This window comes from Drosophila obscura, unplaced genomic scaffold (genome assembly GCF_018151105.1).
Source record: "Drosophila obscura isolate BZ-5 IFL unplaced genomic scaffold, ASM1815110v1 contig_73, whole genome shotgun sequence".
Taxonomy (NCBI): domain Eukaryota; kingdom Metazoa; phylum Arthropoda; class Insecta; order Diptera; family Drosophilidae; genus Drosophila; species Drosophila obscura.
Window position 1 is genome coordinate 8297864 of NW_024542865.1, and position 14772 is coordinate 8312635.

Sequence of the window (14772 nt, forward strand, 5' to 3'; positions counted from 1 at the left end):
ATATGCTATATATATCGATATTTATTTACCATCTCTAATAAACAAAAAATGTACGGTTTTGGAAATGACAGGAGGAGGAGTGTAGTGTATTTCTTCTGTGGGTGTGCTTCCTGCTCTAGTATTGATAGTGAATGCCGTTAGAGTCTAACGGTTAGACTAAGGCTAACTGTATTTAGATTCAATCGCGCAAGGAGCGGCGCGTGCATTGTCCGGCGCAGCCTACACAAAAGCCGACAATCTGTGCGTAAGCCCACCCGCACCCCCACACCCCACCGTATTGAGTAAGAGTGAGTTTTTTTTTCCTGGTGAGTGTTTTTTTTTCCAAGCAAATTCTTTGCACGCTAATCTTTCCGCTTTCTTCTTTCTTGTACGCGAGCAGACGCCACCAGCCACCACTGGCGAGTGACTCCATGGACGACTCCAATCCCATGCCCAGCACCTCGGTCGGTGCCGCACGTGGCCGAGGACGCGGACGGCCGCCAAAGCGGGAGAGCGCACAGCACCCCGATGCAGACCTGCAGACCTCTCAAGATGCATCGTCCGGTGGTTCGGTGGGGCGCACCTGTTCGCCCAACACCATCCGTCGCAGCTCCCGCAAGAGATTCTGCAAATTCGACGTGCGCGACGTCCTCAGCCTGCGCAAGGAGCACAAGATCCAGATCGAGGGACGCATCGACTCCAATGTGCCCGACACGGCACCAGCTGCGCCTTCCACAGCTGCCATCGCCGCTGCCACTGCCACTGCCAGCATTCCGTCAGCCAATCGCCTGTTTGCGATGTTCCCGAGCACCCGCCCACCGCCCAAACTGCCGCCGCCACCCGCTGCCCTGGGGATCTTTGTGAAGCCGCGGAGCACACCGAGCCTGATCGTGGCCCAGCTGAACAGCGAATCCTCCAGCTGCAATCCGTCGACTGCGACAGCCGCAACTGCCACTGCGACAGCGACAGCAGTGTCCGCAGCATCTGTCGTCCGCAGGGGGCGAGGGAGGCCCAGGACCAAGAATAAGCTGGACAAGTCAAGCAGCCAGAGCAGCAGCCTCAGCTTGAGCTTCTCCGATTCGGACACCAATTCGACAGGCGCCTCCACGACGGGCAGCATCGGCAGCAGGGGCAGCACGGACAGCAACGAGACGGCGCCCAGACGAAAGTGCCGGGTGACCCTCAAGCGACTGAACTTTGTGCACCGTCAGGGATCGTGGGACTCGGGCGACTCGACCGTCCTGGGCGACGCCGTGGTGGATGTTAGCAGCTCCTCGTCCTCCGCCGCCTCGACGCCCGTCCTGCAGGATGACAATGCTCTCGATGAGCAGCCAAAGAGGGAGCCGCTGCCGCCGCGGCTGCAGCTGCCCGTGTCCGTGTCCGTGCCCACAGCCGACGACGATGATGACGACTCGTCGGACTCTCAGATAATCTTTACGGAAATCGACACGGGCAGGGAAGTGACGGGCCGAAGGAAGGGGGAAAAAGAGGAGGATGAGGAGGAGGAGGTGGAAGAGGAGCCTCTACAGCTGAAGCTGGATTTAAAGAAAGAGCCAGAGATTGAGGAGGATTTGCAAATTGAGCAACAGAAGCTGGAGGAGCACGAGCACGAGCAGGAGCCAGAAGTGTGTAATTTATTGGTGGAGATCTCTGGCGGTTCGCCCACCTTCTGGTTCGATGACGGCGAGGAGGAGGAGGAGGAGGAGACCAGCCCGACCTCACTGACGGCGACGCGGCGCAGCAGACGAACCGCCAAAGCGGAGGGAGCCAGCAGCAGCAACAGCAGCAGCCATGTGGGCAAAACCCTCGAGGAGACCTTCGCCGAGATAGCCGCCGCAAGCAGCAAGCAGATCCTCCTGAAAGCAGAGACTGACTCCCCCTCCGAAGCGGACGAAGAGGAGGAGGAGCACACGCTGATTGACCTGATCGATGATAGCCAGGACGAGGGCATCCAGGGGGAGTACGAGGTGGTTCTCGACGAGCAGAAGGACGAAGTGCAAATGCAAATCATTGAGCTGGACGCTCCAGCAGAGTATACCCTCATGCAGGTGCAGGAGCAAGCGCAGGAGCCGCTTGAGGAGTCGCAGGTGAAGAGCCCCAGCAGCAGCAGCAGCACCAGCACCAGAGTCCTGCCAGAGGAGGAATCACAGCCGCAGACGATCATCATTTTTGAAGTTGATGCTGAAGAGGAGGAGAAGGCCACCACAGAGCAGCCCCCCGTGGATGTGGATGTGGATGTGCACCCAGAACCAGAACATGAACCAGATGTGGTCGAGGATGTTGTGATTATCCAGATCGCCATGGATGCCATGCCAGAACCACAACCAGAGCCAGAACCACAGCCAGAGCCACAGCCAGAGCCACAGCCAGAGCCAGAGATCTCACTAGAAATTGAATCATCAAAGACGGCACTGAAGACTCCTCCACAGCCACAGCCACAGCCTCTGCAGGAGAAAGATAAGGAGGAGAAGGAAGTGGTGACTCCTGCAGATGAGCCAATTCCAATGCCAATGGAAATGGAAATCAAAATCCCAACGGAGTCCCTGCCAGAGCCAACCAAGGCAGCCAAGGGCCCTGGCCCATCCAAAGCGGATCCTTTTGCAGAGGAGAAGCCAAAGGAAAACGAAAACGAAATTCCCATCAAAGCTGAGCAGAGCGCAGAAATACCCAGCTGCAGCAGCAGCAGCAGCAGCAGCAGTCACTCCCAAGCCAGTCTCCAGCCCACTGCCACTGCCACTTCCACTGCCAAAGCCAAGCCAGTCAAGGGCAGGGGGGCATCACCTTCCAGCATCGTTGAATGCGATGCCATGTTCCAGGCCCTGGAGAGTGCCAATGCCCAGAAGCTGCGCGAGGAGACGCACAAGAAGAAGCTCAAGCTGGAGGCCAAGAAGGCAGCCACATCGCCCGTGCCATCAGCGAGCAGCGTTGGGGGCCAGACAAAGACGACCAAGACGACGCTCGGGGGAAGGTGCAACTCGCGCAGAAACACCTCCTACTACTCCACGAACGAAATGCATCCCGTGGCCAGACCCCAGGCCAAAAATGAGAAGCTGTCTGCCACGAAAAAGACTGACCCACGAGGCGCCACCACAGCCGATGGAGCTGTGGAACAGCTGGAGGCGGAGGCGGAGACGGAGGCTGCTGCAAATGGACATAACAGGAAGAAAAAAACGGAAGATCTGGAGGAAGAGTCCTCCTCGTGCTCCTCGCAGCAGGAGCCTGCATCGAGTGCTGCATCCAAAAAGGGGAATGGAAGTGCCACAACGAAGCCAAAGCGACGCAAATCCCAATGCTCTCCAGCCTCCGCCTTCGCTTCGTACGATTCCCGGAAAGATGAGGCCAAAAGACAGTCCCCGGTGGCACCAAAGAAACAAAATGCCATGCCATCGCGACGCTTTACTACCATCGATCGTCCCTCGTCCAGTGCAACACCACGCGGCGCCTCCTTCGGCGACTTTTGTAAATATGAGACTAGGAAGGCATCACCAGGAGGACGGACGCAGTCGCCAGCGGGCAATGCATCCGCAAAGCGACGCCCCACCATGTCCCCCACCGGCTCCTCGATGGAATCGCTGGCCCAAAAGGACGCCAAGAAAGATGAGGGAAAAAGGACAGCATCATCATCACCAGGAGGAGGGAGGCAGTCGCCAGCGCATCTCATCAAAAATATACGCAAATCGCGCGCCTCCGGGGAGTCGCTTGTCCAGGCCGATGACTCACCCAGGAGAGCATCACCCAGGAACCCAGCCACAAAGCGACGCCCCACCACTTCCGGTCGCTGCTCGCCCGTCTTCTCCCCTGGCGGGGAATCGTTGGCCAGGAAGGATGAAACGGCATCCCCCAGGCCACAGTCTCCGGCGGCAGCTGCGGCTGCGGCTCCGGCGGCACCCAAAGAGGAGGCGAAGGCCATTAAAACGCAACGCCTCACAGCCATCGATCGTCCGGCGTCGAATGCTAAAGGGCCGCGCCCCTCCTTCGAGGCATTGCTTGGCCAGGCCGACTCCTATGCGAAGTCGCAGAAGAAGCCACCACGCCCCACCGCCTCCGGGCGCTGCTCGCCCACCTCTGCCTGCTCCTCCGGCGACCCTGCAGTGGCCCGAGCCCCCGAAGCCAGAAAAGTTGATGGCGGGGATGGCGCAGCATCGCCACAGAGGCCAGCGAATGCCATACGATCGCGACGCTTCACAACCATCGATCGCACGTCGTTGAGTGTCTCGCCCGAGGGCTCCAGGCGGACGCAGTCGAAGCCATCCTCCCCAGCCAGAGAGACGTCCCCAGACTCTGCGGCCAGTACTGGCTCACAGCGAAAGAGTCGCTCGATGCAGCCATCCCCGGCGACTGGTGGCTCCAAGCTGCAGGGGAAGAAGATCGACAACCGTCGCCTCACCCTGGGGGCGCACAGTGCAGCGGCGGACATCACCCCGGAACTGATTGAGGCGTGCTTCAAGGATCTCGCTGCAAGGGCAGAGGATGCTGGTCCGCTGGCAGCCGGTACAGCAAGAAAACAGTCGCAGTCGCAGTCGCAGTCGCCAGCACCCAAGCAGGGAGCAGAACCACAGAAGACCCTCAGCCACAGCCACAGCCACGCACCGCGAGAGACTTTATCCGCGAGGAAGGGTAGCAGCGGCAGCATCAGTAGCAGCTCGTCCTCGTCGAAGGAGCCATCCTCCAGGACGTCGTCTCCGGCGGCAAATGAGCCCAAGATAAAGAAGATCCATGCCAGGCGCAGGACCGTAGCGGAGCCAAGAACCGGAACCCCGGATCCAACTGCTAGCGCAAAGAAGGGCTCCAGGACGGCATCGCCGGAGCCTCTGCTGGCGAATGATGCCCCACATGCCGTGAGTCCCGTGAATCCCGTGAATGCCGTGAGGAAAAATGCCGATCCCCGTGGCAGAAACGCCTCCCCCGCAGAAAAGCTAGAAAAGGGAGCAGAAAAGGCAGAAAAGGGGGAAACTTTACCCAGCCGAAGGGGTCCGCTGCCCTTGAAGCATGGACCGAAATCCCCGTTGCCGCTGGATCATCGTCGCCGGATCACCATATGCGCTGAGCCCGTGCTGGCTGCTGCTGCTTCTGCCGGTTCCCCCTTGAGGAGTGCCGATCCGAGAGTCAGAAATGCCTCTCCCGCGGATCCCACACCCTGTGCCAGCCCCAGCCCCAGCCCCAGCCCCATGCCTGGTCACATAACCCGGACGGATAGGACGCTGCCCAAGAAAGCAGCGAACTCGGCTCCTGGCCCGAAGCAGACGGCTGCCGCGACACCAAAGAAACCCAAGGGCCCGAAGGTGACAGCCAAGCGGACAGGCGAGTCGCCAGATCCCAGCAGCAACAGCGGCAACAGCAGGAAGCAGCGTAGGCCAACGACAACCGTCAAGACCAGCGATGATGCTTTGGTTATGCCCCCGAAGACGGAGCCTAAAACGGAGGACATGGACACGGAGTCCATGGAGTCAACGAGTGGCAAAGGCAAACGCTGGGATGTGCAGCCCACAGCCCCGACTGCAGCTTCAGCCTCAGCGTCAGCTTCAGCTTCAGCTACGATTGCAACCGCAACTGAAGCGCCAGCTGCTGCGGCTGTGGCTGCTACTGTTAAGGTGGAGCCGCCCGATACGCTCAAGGACATCGTCAAGTTCATCGAGGATGGGGTGAATCTGCTGAAGCGGAACTACAAACACGAGGACGAAGACGAGGACGAGGCTCAGCCGGCGGCGCCAGAGGCGCCACAGATGCAGCTGGTGAAAGTGAAGCTGGAGGAGGCATTGGCCAGCGCCAGCTGCATGGAGACGCCGTCGGTGACACGCTCCCCCACGCCCAGCGGCAGTGCCAGTGCCAGCTGCAGTTCCAGGGCCAATACGACCACCTCAGAGGACTCCTCCCCGACGCTGCCCCTGCTGCTGCTGCAGCAGCATGGCTCCAATGATGATGGCAGCGCTGGCGGCGTGCGACGCTCGCATCGGATCAAACAGAAGCCGCAGGGGCCGAAGGCCAGCCAGGGCAGGGGCGTGGCCAGCAGTGCGCCGCCCTTCAGCATGGACGACCAGATGGCGGAGCTGGCCAGCACGGAGGCCTTCAACGAGCAGTTCCTGCGCAGCGAGGGGCTGCTCACGTTCCAGCAGCTGCGCGAGAACTACTACCGATGTGCGCGGCAGGTGAGCCAGGAGAACGCGGAGATGCAGTGCGACTGCTTCCTCACGGGCGACGAGGAGGCCCAGGGGCACCTGTGCTGCGGCGCGGGCTGCATCAACCGCATGCTGATGATCGAGTGCGGCCCGCTGTGCACCAACGGGGAGCGGTGCACGAACAAGCGCTTCCAGCTGCACCAGTGCTGGCCCTGTCGCGTCTTCCGCACCGAGAAGAAGGGCTGCGGCATCACCGCAGAGCTGCTGATACCCGCCGGCGAGTTCATCATGGAGTACGTGGGCGAGGTGATCGACAGCGAGGAGTTCGAGCGGCGGCAGCATCGCTACTCGAAGGACCGCAACCGGCACTACTACTTCATGGCGCTGCGGGGCGAGGCGATCATCGACGCCACCATGCGGGGCAACATCTCGCGGTACATCAACCACAGCTGCGACCCGAACGCCGAGACCCAGAAGTGGACCGTCAACGGGGAGCTGCGCATCGGCTTCTTCAGCGTGAAGAACATCCTGCCGGGCGAGGAGATCACCTTCGACTATCAGTACCAGCGGTACGGGCGCGACGCCCAGCGCTGCTACTGCGAGGCGGCCAACTGCCGCGGCTGGATCGGCACCGAGCCGGAGTCGGACGAGGGCGAGCAGAAGAACGAGAACTCCGAGCGAGACCAGGCCCAGACGGACGACACGGACAGCGGCGGGGCGGAGTCCGATGCGGAGGAGGCGGAGGCGGAGCCGGAGCAGAGCAAGAGCAGCGGCAAGGGCAGAGCAGGTGCGGGTGCCACGAAGAACAGCTCGTCCAGGTTCAAGGTGAAACTGCCAGCGGTGTCCAAGGAGCAGCGCAAGAAGCGGGAGACGGCGGCCAAGGCCAAGGAGCGGGAGCGCGAATTCAAGGCCGGCCGCTGGCTGAAGCCCACTGCGGGAGCTGGAGCTGGCGCGGGCGCGGGCGCAGGAGCAGGAGCAGATAAGAAGGATCCGCGCAGTGCAAAGCCAAAGGTCAACAAATTCCATGCCACACTCGAGGATCCGGATGTGCTGGAGCAGCTGTCGCTGCTGAGCCGCAGCGGATTGAAGAACCAGCTGGACACGCTGCGCGTCTCGCGCATCATGGTGCGGGCGAAGCTGCTGCCGACCCGCATCCAGCTGCTGCAGGTGCTCACCCGCGGGGAGCTGCCCTGCCGGCGGCTCTTCCTGGACTACCACGGACTGCGGCTGCTGCACGCGTGGATCAGCGAGAACGGGAACGAGCAGCAGCTGCGGACGGCCCTGCTGGACGCCCTCGAGGCGCTGCCCATACCAAACAGGACGATGCTGAACGAGAGCCGCGTCTACCAGAGTGTGCAGCAGTGGAGCGCGGGTCTGGCTGGGCAGCAGCCGCAGCTGCGCAGTCCCGAGCAGTCGGCACTGCGCAAGCGGATGCAGGGCCTGATCAGCAAGTGGAGCAGCCTGCCGGAGATCTTCCGCATCCCCAAGCGGGAGCGCATCGAGCAGATGAAGGAGCACGAGCGCGAGGCGGACCGCACCGGCGAGCGGCCCACCGAGAAGCATGTGGCCAGCCACCATGTGACCGCCGCCTCCGCCCTGGAGGACTCGACGCGCGACAGCAGCACCGACCGCTACCGGCAGGATCGCTTCCGGCGCGACACAATCAGCAGCCGCAACAGCGGCGGCGGCGGCCAGAAGCCGCCCATGAGCCGCATGAGCGGCAACAACACCATCTGCACCATCACCACCCAGCCGAAGGGCAGCAATCCCGCGGAGGGACAGCCCCGCACGGAGATGCGGCGGCGCCCGGACAACAACAACAGCGGCGCCACAGTGGAGGCGCGTCGTGGCGGCGGCGGTGCGCTGCTGTCCAAGGAGCTCAGGCGATCCCTGTTCGAGCGGAAGGTATGTATACAGATATATATCGTTGCATCCGATATATCGAGTCCAATCCGCTCCGATCCGATAGTACAAATGTCACAAATGTTCTCCTCTCCTCTCCTCTCCTAACTGGAGAGGAGGATTCGTTCAACTTTCCATTTTCCATTTTCCACTTGAGCGAAGAAATTTCGAAGAAGGAGCAATGTGGTTGAAGGCTACGCCGGATAAAGTAAAGGCGGAATATCCATAAAAATAATAATAATAATAAATGACTATCCTTAATGCTCTTTGACAGGTGGCCCAGGACGAGGCCGAGAAGCGTGTGTGCAGCGAGGACTGGCGCGAGCACGAGCTGCGCTGCGAATACTTTGGAGCGGACATCAATACGGACCCGAAGATGCTGCCCTTCTCCTACAACACGGAGACCGGCGAGTGGTTCAACTCGGAGGATGTGCCCGTGATGGCACCGCTGCGCACAGACCTGGCGCTGGCCCCCTCGCCGGAGATGAGCGAACAGGACATGATGCCCGCGGAGTACAAGCTGCCGGCTAGCGTCGATCCGCTGCCCCCCTCCTGGCACTGGAGTCGCACACACGAGGGGGACATCTTCTACTTCAATCTGCGCGATCGCATACCCCAGTGGCTGCCGCCCAGCCCCGAGCAGCGGCTGCAAACGCTGCTGGATGAGGACCAGAAGCATCAGCCGCCGCTGCAGGAGCTGGACCCGGCGCTGCTCGCCGTGGAGCTCATCTCGGTGGACCCCGACTATGTGGGCTCGCTGTCGAGCAAGTCGCTGGCGCAGCACATCGAGACGAAGGTGCGGGAGCGGCGCGAGATACGCCACAAGAAGCTGTGCTCGGTGCGCGTGATCAGCCCGCGGCGGGACGAGGATCGGCTCTACAACCAGCTGGAGTCGCGCAAATACAAGGAAAACAAGGAGAAGATACGCCGCCGCAAAGAGATCTACAGGCGGCAGCGGGCCAGCGCGGATACCTCCGCCGCAGCCACCTCCGATGCCAGCACAGATGCGGAGGCCTGGTCCACGCCTCGCTATCTGTACTCGTCGGACGAGGACGCGGAGACGGTGCATGCCCCGCCCTTGGAAGGCATCATCTATGGCTTTAATGGTTCAGCCGGGGCGCTGTTTTCCACCACAAAGGTGGACGAACTGGAGGCGGAGCTCGACATGGAGCCCAGCACCAGCGCCTATGCCCTGGCCTGCCTGAACAAGCCCCAGCAGATACCCACGCTGGTCACAGGCGGCAGCGGGGGCGGCATAAACAAAAAGCTGCCACCACTGCCACCGCACACGCCAGAGAAGCCGCCGTCTGGAGCCGTGCCAGAGAGAAAGAGTCGCGGCCATGAGCGCAGCAAACCCAAGCGGAAAATGTAAGGAAACAAAAATTGAATTTATTTATTTATTGATTCAATTCCATTCCTATCCTTTCCATTTGCTGCCCAATTTAGGTTCCTGAATAGCACAAAAAGTGGAAGAGAATCGATTGAGAAATTCCGCTTCGAGATAAGCGGACATGTGGCGGACTTTTTGCGGCCATTCCGCAAGGATAGCTGCCAGATGGGTCGCATCACCAGCGACGCGGACTACAAGTTCCTCATTAAGCGGGTAAGCAATGCCATCTCCAATGCCATTCCCCCCATTGAAGATTACACTGAACCTGGAACCTGTTTTCAGCTGACGGAGCATGTCATTACGAAGGAGATGCGCTACTGCGAGATGAGCGGACATCCATTGATCTGCAACGATTCGGTGAAGCACAAGTCGCACGATTTCATCAATCAGTACATGCTGAAGAAGGGCCGCGTGTACACCATGCCTCTGGATGAGTCCTTCCTCTAAAAAAACACAAGCCCCAACACACACACACCAAAAACAAATGCCGCCGCACTTCCTGTTCGATTCCGGTTCGATTCATTTAGCTTGTAAGAACGTAGAACGGACTTTTGTTGCCGTATAGCAAATTGTGTTCGCCTAGCCAGTACCAAAAGGGTAAAGGGTAAAGGGCTCGTTCCAACGTACTCGAACACATTTATAATGATCATAATAATAGATAAATATAAAAAGAACAGAACAAGACGAAGTATTGATTTCTAATCAACAAAACGAAAATAGTCTAGAAGTACGTAAGAAAATAGAAATAAGGAGAAAAAAAAACACCAGAGATAAACGAAACGTTCAATCTGTAAGAGAAATGTGTCCTATATGTGCTATATAGGATATGCATATCCTATAACCCACAGCATACAAGTTTAAGTTCGGTTAAGTAAGTAAAATGTATCCCATATCCCATATCCCACTTCCCATCTTTATCCAAATGAATGTTTAAGTGCACTAAAGTAAAGCAAGAGCAATAAAAGGTCGAATCTGTGAAATTTTAAAATCTTAGCAAAATGTATATCCCATATCCGATCCCATGTATATCCAAAAGTAAGAAAGCTCAAGTTCAGTAAAGTCTCAGTAAGAATAGCCTTGTATTCGGTATTTTATTATTCCAGGCTGCTCAAGGAATGTCTCCCCAAAAGCATCTAGGGCTGGGTTACATGGCAACTGAATCGCTGCTCTGTAGGCCCACAAACGGAAGCCCACAGCCACCCAATTACAGATGGGTAAATTATGAGAAACAACAAAAAAAAAAGGGGAAAATTAAACAAGGATCTTTCCCACTACTTTGTAGATACGACCTAACTGCAAATATTTCTGTCTTAAATCTTCTGTTAACACTTGAACGGGCAATCCAATTCAATGCAATCCAATCTACAATTGAATCCTTTCGTTTCGGGATATCTCTCGAGTGCCACAAAATGCAAACAATTGAAAGTGGAATGCCCTACCATACCGGGCCTTCCGGTTGGGAGCCGGAACCACCAGACAATATGGGAGAGAGTTGGCACAACTGACAGCCGTTAACATGTTCTGACCCTGTTCTCAGAGATATTTCCATCGCTCTAAATCATCTGTTGTTGTAAAGAATAACTGCGGGCGGGGGATTGGCTGGAATGGCACAATAACCGGCTAGCTGAAATAGTCCAAAGCATTTTAGGTAACCCTCAGGGGTCTGCCTAGAGAGAGAGCGAGTTAAATGCGCAGGAAACTCGAATTGGAAAATAAATTGTTTGTGTTTATTCGTTGAATAAGTTAAGGTCTTGTGAGGGGGCACAACTGGGACCAGAATACAAGTAATATTACATCACGACTGAGTCGTCGGATCATCTCATCATCTCGGATCGTAATCCTACTGCTTAACAGCGGCCTCCGGGACGGCCTCGGCTGCTGTGCCAGCTGCTGGGGTGCGATTGGCCTCCTCCGGCTTCATGGCAGGGAACAAGAGAACCTCCTGCAAATGGACAACGGACAGAAATTGAATAGAGATCGTTTTTCGAGGGGAAGTGACAGTTGAAGGAGACAATTGATGGTACCTTGATGTTGTTCGAGTCGGTGAGGAACATGGTCAGACGATCGATGCCCATGCCAAAGCCCCCAGTGGGTGGCAGGCCGTACTCGAGGGCCGTGCAGAAGTTCTCGTCGACCATCTGAGCCTCGTCATCGCCGGCAGCCTTGTCGCTGGCCTGCTGCTCGAAACGTTCACGCTGTACCACGGGATCGTTCAGCTCGGTGTAGGCGTTGCAGATCTCCTTCTTGGCGACGAACAGCTCGAAGCGCTCGGTGAGTCCGGGTGCGCTGCGATGGTACTTGGCCAGGGGCGACATGATCTGCGGATGTTCGCAGATGAACGTCGGATTGATGCAGTCCTCCTCGATAAACTCCCCCACCAGCTTGTCCAGCAGGCGGGCGGTGGTGCGCGGCGCCGGGCACTCGACCTGATGCTTCACGCACAGCTGCGAGAGGAAATCGGTGGTGGCGCGCGTGTTAAAGGTCTCAGCGGAGGGGAACTGCACCTTGAGCTTCTCCTCGAGCGTCTTGATCATCGAGACGCGCTTGAAGGGGGGCGTAAAGTCGAGCTCCTGCTCGGGCCCCTCGGGACCCTCCGGATGGTACTTGATCTTGTAGGAGCCGCGTATCGACTTGACCATGCCCGAGACCATCTGCTCGGTGATGTCCATCACGTCGGCATAGTCCGCGTACGCCATGTAGAACTCGCACGTCGTGAACTCTGGATTGTGGGTGAGGTCGATGCCCTCATTGCGGAACTGCCGCCCAATCTCGTAAACGCGATCGAGTCCGCCCACCACCAGCATTTTGTGGTAGAGCTCCGGGGCGATGCGCATGAACAGGTCCATCTTCAATTCGTTGTGATGTGTGACGAAGGGCTTGGCCGTCGCCCCACCGGCCACCATATTCATCATGGGCGTCTCAATCTCCAGGAAGCCCAAGCGATCCAGGAACTGTCTGACATAGGAAATGATCTGCACAAACAAGAAGAAGAGAGAAACGGGATTCAGAAGGGATTCCAAGTGTTAGACTTTTCCATTTACCTTGGCACGAATCTGGAAATTTTCGCGCACTTTGTTGTTGAGTATGAGGTCGAGATAGCGCTGGCGGTAGCGCGTCTCCTTGTCCTTGAGTCCGAAGTGCAGATGCGGCAGCATGTGCAGGCAGGGGGACAGCAGCTTGATCTCCGTGGGCATGATGGAGAGTTCGCCCTTCTTGGTCTTGCCCGGATGCCCCTTGACGCCGATTATGTCGCCGCGCCGCAGCTTGGCCGTGTCCGGCTCGAAGGCGGCCTCCGGCTGGTACGATTTGGCGCTGGCCATCACCTGAATCTTGACGCCCTCGCCGCGCAGATCGTAGAAGATGAGCTTGGCCCCCGACTCCCGAATGGCGTGCACGCGGCCAGCCACGCTCAGGGTAACATTCTCCAGGGTCTCGCCGTCCGTCAGGCCGGCATACTGCTCAATGAAGTTCTCCAGGGAGATGCTGACATTGAACTTGTGTGGATAGGGATGCGTGTCCGGCGACTGCTTCAGCTCCTGGACGGCGGCCGAGCGCAGCTTGAAGTACTCATTGGGGGAGATCTCCTCCTCATCGGCGGCAGCGGACTTCTTCTTCTGGGCACCCTCCTCAGCAGCCGGAGCAGCCGCCGCACGGATGGCCTCCTTCTCGGCCTTCTCCTTGGCCTTCTGCTCAGCCTTCAGGCGGCGCTTCAACTCACTGCAAAAAGGGTCAAAGAGACAAAACGAAATCAATAAGGGAGCTGCTCTCCAAGCGATGCCTCCAAGTCACCCACAGTTTGGTCCGTTTGCTGGGTGCCAACTGCAGGCCGCTCACATGGTAGCCTCTGAGATTGGCCACTGGCATCGCCGCTGCATGGCCAAAGCCGACCGCACACGTCACTGACACTCTCTGCAGCTGCCTCAGGGCACAGCGAGCCAGCATTTTATTGATGCACTCAGTCGGTACTTTGCTGGGACGTTGCCACACAACCCAACCAACGACTGCGGCTGACGGCGCCTCGACTTAACCTCACTTGTGTGCTTCGTTGGCCAGCGATGTGGATGCGGATGTGGATGAGCCTCGGCTGGTCTGTTGGTCTGTGGCGTCGTGCGATTCTTGCCAGTCCGTACTTACTTCTTGGACAGTTCTCCTGCAGCAGCCATGCTGTTCGATTTTGCGGATTTTGGAGCGCGAGCGCGGAAACAAAAATGCGAAGCAGTGTGACCGCGGATGTTTCGACAAAATATACCGCCTGGCACTGAAAAATGTATACCGAAATATACCTTGTCATTATCAAAATATACCGTAAATATATACTGACGGACACGAAAAGATGTTGATATACCTAAATTTTGATATTGGGTTTAATATTACTAGCTAGTTAGGCCTCTCAGCCCTAAACAAATTATTTTATCCAATTCGTCTATAAATTTTTTACAAGATGGGCTAGTTTTCAGAACTCCATTTTGTATAATTTGAGCTCGATTTCGACATTAAAATATCCAGTAGAATATATATAATATACCGTAAACGGTCACCATGGTCTGCGTGTCAGAAATATACTCCCTTTGAAAATACCATATTCTGTGGCAGTATACCAGAGTACCCCTAATCTGGTACAAACTGAACTATCTGGCAGCTTTTTGAACTGGCATATGAAGTTGGCTGCGCTCAAGTTAACTTCCGACGGCAGACAGTTTTTTCAGTCATTCAATTTCCGAATTCCAAAGTGCAAGGAACATCAGCCATCGGCTCTCAAACAAATACATTTTTCTAAGTGAAGTTTTCTTTTGGTGAAAATAGTGATCAAATTCTAATAAAAGTCGACCATCTGTCTGGCCATCTATTGCTGAGTGAGTTATTCTTTCTGATTACTCCGCTTTTTGTGTGTGTGTGTGTAAAAAATTGTGTTGGGACCTGCAAAATCATTTAAATCTATTAATTCGTATGTCTTCCGAGAACTTACGCATGGATCGCATTCTAAAAGAAAGAAACAAACATTATTTGGTGGTTTTTCCTTAAAAAATTCTTGTTTTTTTGTGTTTTAATGCATGTGTGCGTATTTGTGTATGTGTGGGTATCATTTCACTTGCAGGAAAATATATATAAGCAGGTAATATATGCGTGGATAGCGTTGAAAAAGAAATAAACGAACATTTTGTGCTAATTGTTCATGCAAAACTCTAGTTTTTGCGTGTTTCAATGTATGTTTTTGTGTAAGTGTGGGTAACTTCTCATGTGTAGGCTGTAAGAGAGGAAAGCGAAAACGGCCATTTTGCATAACAGATTCCAGCAGTTTCTTCTTTATTCGTACATACATACATGTGTGTGTGTGCAAATTTTTGTCAAAGCTGTCAAAATGAACTGGCGACTTTGTGAACTGGC

The 14772-nt window shown here is 56.4% G+C and overlaps 2 protein-coding genes across 3 annotated transcripts; one reads left to right on the forward strand and one right to left on the reverse strand.

Moving 5' to 3' along the window:
• The first annotated feature begins 61 nt into the window (after nucleotides 1–61).
• LOC111082355 (probable histone-lysine N-methyltransferase CG1716) lies at nucleotides 62–10467 on the forward strand. The gene is made up of 5 exons (XM_022378563.2): nucleotides 62–305; nucleotides 380–8000; nucleotides 8272–9365; nucleotides 9444–9600; nucleotides 9670–10467. The coding sequence occupies exons 2-5, from the start codon at nucleotides 411–413 to the stop codon at nucleotides 9832–9834; spliced, it is 9006 nt and encodes a 3001-aa protein (XP_022234255.2). The 5' UTR covers nucleotides 62–305; nucleotides 380–410; the 3' UTR covers nucleotides 9835–10467.
• Nucleotides 10468–11087: 620 nt separating this feature from the next.
• LOC111081451 (lysine--tRNA ligase) lies at nucleotides 11088–13630 on the reverse strand. Of its 2 annotated transcripts, none has more exons than XM_022377524.2 (4): nucleotides 13522–13630; nucleotides 12429–13104; nucleotides 11412–12359; nucleotides 11088–11329 (listed from the first exon to the last, which is right to left on the reverse strand). In XM_022377524.2, the coding sequence occupies exons 1-4, from the start codon at nucleotides 13548–13550 to the stop codon at nucleotides 11228–11230; spliced, it is 1755 nt and encodes a 584-aa protein (XP_022233216.2). In that variant the 5' UTR covers nucleotides 13551–13630; the 3' UTR covers nucleotides 11088–11227. The 2 variants fall into 2 exon arrangements, with proteins under 2 accessions (XP_022233216.2, XP_022233210.2); XM_022377518.2 differs by lacking the exon at nucleotides 13522–13630 and adding an exon at nucleotides 13181–13373.
• Between the last annotated feature and the right edge of the window lie 1142 nt (nucleotides 13631–14772).